The sequence below is a fragment of the Carlito syrichta genome, unplaced genomic scaffold (assembly GCF_000164805.1).
Source record: "Carlito syrichta isolate Samal-C Ts95f unplaced genomic scaffold, Tarsius_syrichta-2.0.1 Scaffold304264, whole genome shotgun sequence".
NCBI classification, from domain to species: domain Eukaryota; kingdom Metazoa; phylum Chordata; class Mammalia; order Primates; family Tarsiidae; genus Carlito; species Carlito syrichta.
The window spans coordinates 878,110-886,905 of NW_007248360.1; the positions used below are offsets into that span (position 1 = coordinate 878,110).

Here is an 8,796-nt window from a genome sequence, read left to right on the forward strand (position 1 = left end):
CAGTGCCACCTTTAAGGCTTTATCTTTCTGATGAGAGATTAAACGCTCACTTAAAGTTTAAATGGACTTTTAAAAAGTCACTACTTTGATCCTTTAGCAGTCTACAAGGTTTTAAAGTTGTAAAACCATTAAGATCTCTATCCCAAAGATAATCTAGGTTTCACAATCAGGGAGTGAGTTAACTGGGAATCTCTTCTGGCCACTTAATATTCCAAGTTGAAATTCTAAGGGAAGTTAAGGAATAGATTCCATTGACAGGTTTCACCCTGTGGGGGAAGACGGGAAGGGGTGGGGGGAACAGATGGAGGGAGCAGAAGCTCTCCTGAGTAATTAGGAGACAGATCCAGCTCTGACTGGTGGGCCAAGCACTGCACCTCCACATGTGTTTAGAGACAAGTCCATTGACATGATACTTACGAACGGTGTCATTACTGGAATCCCACGCCTCCACGAGCAACGTGTAAGACCTCTGCAAGACAGAGAAACAGCAGCTTAGTGATTCTCCAGGGTCCTATATTCTTGGTCTCCCAGCATCCCCACCAAACAAAACTATAAAGCCGGAATGAAAATTCAATCAATATTGAGGTCCTGAGTGTTTAAATCCAAGTCAACTCCCCTTCCTTTGTCAGCATTCTCCTCAGGTTGGCAAATGACTCCTTTCACCTGGCCGGGGCCCACTGAGGTCAACATGCATGCAGGCAGCCCCAATGTGCTGATCAGGAAATGCCACTTTCCTATAAGGGAACACAGCGCATAGTTTCCCAAAACTTTCCAGACCGCAACTCTGGTGCGTGAGGACACACACACACACACACACACACACACAAAGAATTTATTCTAAGCTAACCTAGCCAGGTATTTGTACTGAGGGGGTACTGCTAAGGTTACACTTTGGGCTCTGGTGGGGCGGTCCCTGGGGAGGCCCCTTTTTCCTTTTCAGAACCCCTTTGAAAGCTCTGTCTGTGTGAGACCATCCTGGCTCCCACAAGTATCAGGTAACTCTAGGAAGCAGGAGGGGGGTAAGTGCAAAAAGACTCTAAGACAAAGAAGGCAACCTAACTTGGGCAGTGGGGTGGGAGGTGGGTCCTGGGGAAGAAAGTACAAAGGGAGAAACAACCACACACCTACAGGTTCTATTTATTGATTAACGTATCTGTTAATAAGATGTAAGATTCCAGAAATAATCAGAGTCCACTATCTAAACAAATTCTCTGGATACTGGCGAGATGCCAGCTAATACACTGGTAAGGCACCTTTTATCTTCCTGGCTCATCTCAGAATTCTACTTCCCCCTAAACCTAAGCTATAAGCAAATTCCCTCTGTTATGCAAATCTTCATAATTTACAATAAGGTCAGTATCACAAAATGCTAGGGTTTAAATAAACCTTCAGCTATCTTGGCACTCTTGAGATACACCCAAGGCAGGTAGGGAGAAAAACAAAACAAAACAAAAAAAACCCCATGAATTGGGTTATGCATCCTTGCCTCACTGCTGTCAGAAACCAATTCATTGGAAATAGTCATGTATATTGATTATAACACTGTGCTGTACCACAGTCACATATATTGCTTATAACACCGTGCTGTGTAGTAGTCATGTATATTGACTATTACACCATGCTGTGCCACCCAGCAGCAGCCTGCTGCCAGGGAAGAGAAGGCACCTATGAGGCAAAGGCCAAAGAGAAAGGGGGGTGGGGGCCACAGAGGAGTTTCATTCATAACCCAAGGCCAGCTTACTGCTCTCACAGCGACACAGCAGGTCGGCTCTGAATATAAAAATATCTCTTGTGATAGACTCTGTCTTGGAATTCAGCCGAAATATGTTTCATACTCAAAGCAGAGTAGGATTCCATTTCGTTCACTGATAACTGTGGGAAAATGCTCAGAAAAGCAAGCAAAACCAGGCAAGCCAGGGCACATACCCAGCCCTCTCCTGTTAGGGGCCACAGGGCCAAATTCATTGTTGTCGTCGTGAATATTTTATTAGTGAAAGTTACACCTTATTTACAGCCTCTTTAAGTTTCTTAGGACTTCCTGCAAATTACAGGACTCTTCCCTAAGAGCAACAAGAAATTATATTTCTCTACTGATTTGAGGCGAGAGCCAAGTCGAAATGGGGCCAGATGTGTGGTTGATTCTGTGTAATTAAGCCCTTCATTTGCTGGTCACGTTGAGGCCCATGTCCTTTGCTTCAACAATATTGCTGTAATTAATCCTCTGATTAAATACATTGATAGCAGACATTTTGACAGAATTGCACAAGCACTAAACACCTAATACCCACAAACCCTACTGCTAGGGAAGGCGCCCAGGATTGAGCTGGTGGGGCAGTGTTAACTCTGCTTAATACTCCAGGAGAGAGGCACTCTTAGGTCTTGCACAAGAACTTGGAAGAACTTGGAAGACCAAGCAGTGGGCCAGGCTCATCCTCGCCAGAACTGGGAAGACCTAGGGAATCCACGGACCAATACCACCCCACCTTGAAGGAAAGGGAACAGCATACAACCCTAGATGCCTGGTTTTGGGATTTTCCATGAACACTGCCTTTCTTCTCAGAGCTGGAGACAGAGTGATGGCCACAAAGCCTGGACCCTCTCTCACTTGTTTCAGAGAAAGGATTAGGGTGCCCGGGATGGTCTCCTGGAGCAGGGGGATTCCCTCCTGCCCTGTCTTAAGAGAAAAGGATTCCCTCCAAGGCTCCTATTAGGAGCCACTCTTACCTCCCACTCCATCCCCCACATTATAGATCAACAATCAAGATAATTTAGCAATGATTATTAGTTGCTAGGGAACTTTCATTTTTCCCAGGCCCACGCTTGACCTCTGCACATCCCTGAATATACATCCAAACACTGAGATCCCACACCACGCATACTTCATGCCATCAAAGCAGATGCCAGGCCACAGATCAGCAACCCACCATGCCCAAATCACACCCCATCAGTCACTGCAAATCTGATGCCCCAGCAGAGCCCAAGTCCCCAGTCACAGGAGGGCTTGGAAAGGCAAGTGTTCAAACTTAACAAGTTCAATACCAAAACACACACACACACACACACAGCAAATACCTGGGTTTGTCTTGGTTTCAAACCATTAAACTAATATTCTGGCAAAGCGTTACCTGGCTTCTACCTTTTTTTCTTTGCGTTTTCCCACGACAGTCTGGGGACAAAGCAGGAGGAATGGGTAGTTAACAGGTCCTCAGTCTGGATTTGCAAAGTGAGTCCCTTCAGCCCCTTCCCAGCTCCAGTCCCAAGGAAATCTGGCAACTCAGCAGCCGGTTCCCATTCTCGTGTGGCACACGAAAGGGTCTGCTTTCAGAACTGCTTTTTGGGAGATTCCCGAAGAATTTTACCTGGAGGAGAGTCCTAGCATCAAAGTCTCAAAGCATCCCAGGACCACCAGGCTCCCCCACACCTCCTCCCGCCTGCCTGCCACACTCAGGCTGCTGCACTAGGATTGTGTTCTCTGCCCTGTCCCACTCCACAGCAGTTACCTTGGCACTGGGCAGAGTGGTAAGCACTTAATTGCCACATTAAGGAGGGGGGGGGATGTAAGAAACAAAGGTAATTATGTTGGCAGCTGGGAGCTTCCTTTTCCTGGCAACAGTGACAGCCAAACAAACCAAGCCCTGAGAAGCCGCTGCCTCCCCCTCCTGCCAAGCTGATGGACACAAACAAACCGCCATCCAAACGGCACGCGTGCGGCATCCAAAACCCCGGGCGGCTGCGACAGGCAGGACCGCCAGCGGCACGCACATCCTGGGAATGCCCGATGTGCCAACGTGGCCATTGTGCGAAGTCAGTCGGCCCCGCGTTTGTCGGGGGCCCTGCACTCTGCTGACTCAACTGTTGCTTCCTGTCGCTTGCCCTGTACTAGCAGTATTTTTGGAGAGGCCCCATTATTCTCGGTAATCCTCATTTCAGTCAATTCGGCCGGCTCTATTGTCCTGCCCGCGTCTGGGTGGCCAGAGTATAAAATATTCCAGTCACAAAACATATTAAGCAAAAAAAGGTTTCAGAGAGTCCATGTGTGGTCACACTCACACATCCTCATGCACACGCTGCACGTATCCCAGGGTTTTGGCTAGGAGAGATAAGAAAAGACAACTACCCTATGGCATCCAGGCTAAGGCTTCAGGCACAGAAAGCAATCAAGTCTGTAGGGCTTGACATGTCAATAGAGTCTGATCTAGTTACAAAGGGTGATTTTCTCATCAAAGCCCACCTCAAAGGCTCACCAAGGGGCCTCAGAGCTCATATCCAGATTTGAGACTCTCAATGAGTCGCCCCCACCCCTTTTCCCATCATTACCCTTACCTGTTTGAAAAGCATCCCACTGATAATTAAATGCACCAGTTACAAAAGGGTGGTGAGGTTAATAGATAGAATACCGAGAAGCCAGCCAAGCACAACGGTCCGGTTCACACAGAGCAAGCCCGAACAAGAAGCCTTTCTACTTATTTACCAAAAGTGCATAAAAACCGGGTTGAGCTGGTAGAGGACTCTGAATGTTTGACTATTTACGTACCCCTTTAACCACTGGGAGCCACCTTGCGAATTTCTTCCCTAAGCACACAGGGCACGGATGGTAGGTATCACTGCCACCATAAAAATAACAGCCACAGGGCTGTTGCAGTCCACGCTGTGAGCAGAAACCAGTAATTAAGTCACAACATGGCCACTCTGCCCCATGTAGCAAAGTAAAGGTGGGACATTTCTGAACCCAGGACGCCCCTTCACCTTCCACCACCATTCTGGAATCATCGCTTTTCATGCATCCCAATTTATCTTCAAATCGTTGGAAGAAAAGATTATGTTTTGTTCTAAGTTTTTAAAAAAATATATATTGAAAAGCTGGAGCCAAGTGTCATTTCTCTCAGCAGCCTGGGTCTTAACCTTGGAGGATGTAGGAGGACGGGGGAGTAGAGAAACATGTTTCCAGAAGTTTACCAAGGGAGAATTTGCAGGAATACTTGTCTTTATGGATTACAATGCTAATTGTATGCACATCCAGAGATTATGCATTCTTACGCTGTAACTAATCTTGAAAGCCTGACGTTAGGACCAACTTCTAGCCCTTCTACAATGGGACCAGTGGCTGATATGAATCCAGCCAAGGCCTTTGTTTGCATCCCTGATCTGTTTTCAGATCAGGAATGTGAAGAAGCCTTGTTGACCTGGCTGTGTTTTTTTGTAAATAACTTTTTTTTCTCCATGCTAAACTTCCCACATGCCTTCTATCCAAAAGGGTCCTTGAGGCACCACTATTTGGTGTAAAGATTTTACATTCAGGTTGCTGATATTCTGGGAGGTGATGTGCCTGCCACTTGTTGCTGACTCTTCTTGTCACGCACTCAACTCCCTCAACAGCCTCCACACCATTTTATAAAAACGCTTTAAGTCCTTGCAGAATTATGAGTGTGGAGCTGGTGGGTTGCAAACTCACGTAAGGACGGGAGGTTTGAATAAGTCGCTAACAAACAAGACGGCGAGGAGGAAGAAAACAGAAAGCTACACCTGCAAGGGAAAAAAAAAATTAGAAACTAAGTACCTGGACTAGGCATTCCATTCTGGGGGCAGCCCCTCTGCAGGACACTTAGTGCAGCCCCTTCAATGCAAGCACAACTCCACTTTCCCCCAAGCCCAGTGCTGCAACACAGAGATGTCACTTCATTGCTTTAGTTTGAAGTAGATTTCTTAGGGCAAAAGGTGTTTTTGCCACAAGTAGAAAGTTCCTGAGCACACGCACACACACACACACACACAGTGCACTGTCTGTATACATGTCGACCACACAGGCAGGCTGCAAATACTGGAGGCAGAAAGGAGCCAACTCAAATAAGAACCCATCTCTCTGCCCTCCACGTGTCCACACCACATCTACTCAGAGACCGGAAAAGACAGCAGAAGGCATAAAGGCAAGGATGTGTCAGTTACACGCTGATTAACACTGGGACAGTCAACACTCCCAAACCCCTGGTCATTCGAGTCTTAAGTGTGAAAGGGGTCAAAATTGGCAACCCTTGCAGGCAAGAATCACATTTCATTGGATCTTCTTTTATTAAAAAAAAAAATTACGTCAGTCCCAGTAAGCCTTTTAATGGGGTCAATGGTATTTAAATATGAGGCTAATGAGCCAGATACCCCAAGTACTTCCCCCAGTTTCTCTAGATTAATTTCACCCTAGGACCACTAGTGCAGCAATACATCTAACTGGGGTTCTGAAATTCCCAAAAAGCTTTTGGGGGATGGGCAGCAGTAATTACACTAATGCATTTTTAATAAGCAGGCACTACTGGGATTTAGCACTAATTTTGGGAGGTGTAAATTAACCATTTCAGTGGTTTATAAGTGGTTATTCCCGAATCACTTCTTGTTAAGCCCAATTACCTCTCACAATGATGTTCTTATCACTCGGTCCCTTAATTTGGGGAACATAAATCAGACTAGTTGCTTCAAGTCAAGTCCCTTGGAGCAGCAGTGGTGTGACAATTAGAAGCCACTGATGAAAAACTACCAAGACCAGGGCAGTGGACACCAACTGGGACGTCCTCAGATACAATGTGTGACAGGCGGGCTCACCTCCACAGAGCCTCTCACGGGCACACTGGAATGTGGATTATATTTCACATTTGACCAAGTCGTTTCCTCCTCTTCCTCCCCAGAACACGAACAGTTGCTTGATTAGGGTCATGATTCCAAACAAAAGGCATGAATTACACGACCTTCTACACTGACCCACCCCTGCACCCCAGCTCTTTCAGCGTCAGCAAATTTGGAAGGACTCACGCAAATGCTAACTGTGGCTGGGAGCCCAAGGTGGTTTGGATTTTTTTTTTTTTTTTAAACCCTATAGCCTCCCCTCGTTTTGTCTCTGTAATTCCATGCTAGATTCAGTTGTTACCTAGTCAAGCAAATTAGTTTTTAAAAGCCACCCTTAACAGTTAATTGCCAAACTGGATGCAGCTGTGCTCTCTACTTCGCTACCTGCTCAGCTGTCTAAGTGCTTTCAGTTAAGTTCATACTCACCCTAGGCTCATTCTTGAATGTTACGGACTGTGGTGTTTCTCCAACCACATTCAGGAAAATAAAACAATACACCTAAACTCCAATTTCTCTTAGGAAGTGAAGCTAATGTTTCACAGGAGGCCTTTTTGGGGCAGCAGGGTGGAGACTTGTTTATGAGTGATACATGCATTTGGCCCAACTTCAAAAGAACCACATTCTCAGTGTTGGCCCATGGGTCTTCCCCCATTCTAGAAACGCTGAGAGTCTATTTCATGGTTGGTGACCCGTGGGGCCTGAAACCACAGAAGAGCACCAGCGAATGCAAATCAATCGCCTCCCTTGCCCTCCTACACCATTTCCGCTCCTTTTCCATTGAGGACTCTCCGCCAAGTGTCAAAAGGGACAGACACACCTTCTAGGTCACTTTCCCCCAGCCAGCCCAGGGAGCAAGCCTCCCTGTTTTTTTTCCTCCAGACCATCCTCTGACCCTACTCTCCAAAATGAACTTCAGCCAGGCTGCTGCTTTTCCACATCACTAATAAGATTCCTTTTATGGTCTTGTGAAAAGCGAGGGGCTCGGGACAGATTCTCAGGAGGGTGGAACCACCTGCAGGCCCCTTCCCCCTAAACTCCAAACACACGTTCAAGGGCGGTCAGTATTCACGGTCAGCTCAGGCCCGGGCCAGATTTAAAGGTGGCCAACCTCTTTAGCTTAAAGTTCTCCCTAATAGGGGATTAACAAAACAAGATAAACACTCTTTGTAAAAATAAAATCCCAAGACAGAAACAGCCCCAGGACCTCAAGATAACTTCATATACAGCCGTGTCGGTTTTTAAGTTTTTTTCCAAAATAAGCCCTTATTAATGGCGTTTTTTTGATAATGGTCTTATCTCCCCCACGGCAAAGGGCACTTTTTAATGCCAGTTCCTGTAAACGTGGACCTTAAGAGCCATTCCAAGTTTCATACACAGCCACAGCAGGCATTCTCCTCTCCCGGAGTTGCGAATCACAGCCCGAACCTGCGGACAGGAGGCAGCAGAGTGCACCCCATCAGAGCACGTGGTGGAAAGCAATCCTCCGGGACTCTGAGCTCCCCCTCTCACCAACCACCCACCCTCCCAGCACAGGCTGGGCCGAGCCCCAGTCCTGGCAATGAGTCATGCCTCCTGGACAGCGGGAGCCAGGCAGAGGGCACACCCCCAACATTTCCCTTTCCTCCCCTTCTGCAATCGCACCCATCTTCCTTCCACCCATTTTGGGATGTTGCAAGGGCCTCGCTGAAGGGTCTGCCAGCTGGGCCCACGCCTCGAGTCGCTCTGAGGGCGGGGTAGGGGGGTGAGGGTCTATGCACTTGCGCCCGCCGGTACTACCTCCAGACTGCCATCCCTTCCAAGCCTTGGCGCGGCACCCAAAGGCTTGCGGGGGCCGTGCGCCCGCCCTTCCCGTGGAAGTTTGCATACTCAGCTGTTCCATAGCCCGGAAACCGCTAGAAGTGAGGACTTTATATCTACCCTGGTCGTATTTGGTCTTAAGAGCCTTTTTTGAGTCTTGATAAAAATTTAGCCTTGGACAAACTTGCTAATTTTCTGATTTCTCACGAGGTGTTTTGTTGTCTTATTGCTTAATTGTGCTTATTACCTTACATTAAAAAAAATCTATCTATCTATCTATCTATCTATCTATCTATCTATCTAGTTATATCTATCTGTAATATTTACTACTTCATGATATTGACTGAGGTTTGTATCTAACTTGAAAAAAAAAAAATTAATGAGGACTAT

At 46.9% G+C, this 8,796-nt stretch overlaps 1 protein-coding gene across 2 annotated transcripts in view; it reads right to left on the minus strand.

Annotated features, from left to right (window-relative positions):
• The window catches only part of JAG1 (jagged 1), a 37,994-nt gene that overhangs the window by 28,175 nt on the left and 1,023 nt on the right, over positions 1-8,796 (minus strand). For both annotated transcript variants that reach the window (XM_021713128.1, XM_008059583.2), the window contains exon 2: positions 418-469. In XM_021713128.1, coding sequence (XP_021568803.1) covers positions 418-469 — 52 coding nt within the window. The remainder of the gene's footprint in view (positions 1-417; positions 470-8,796) is intronic.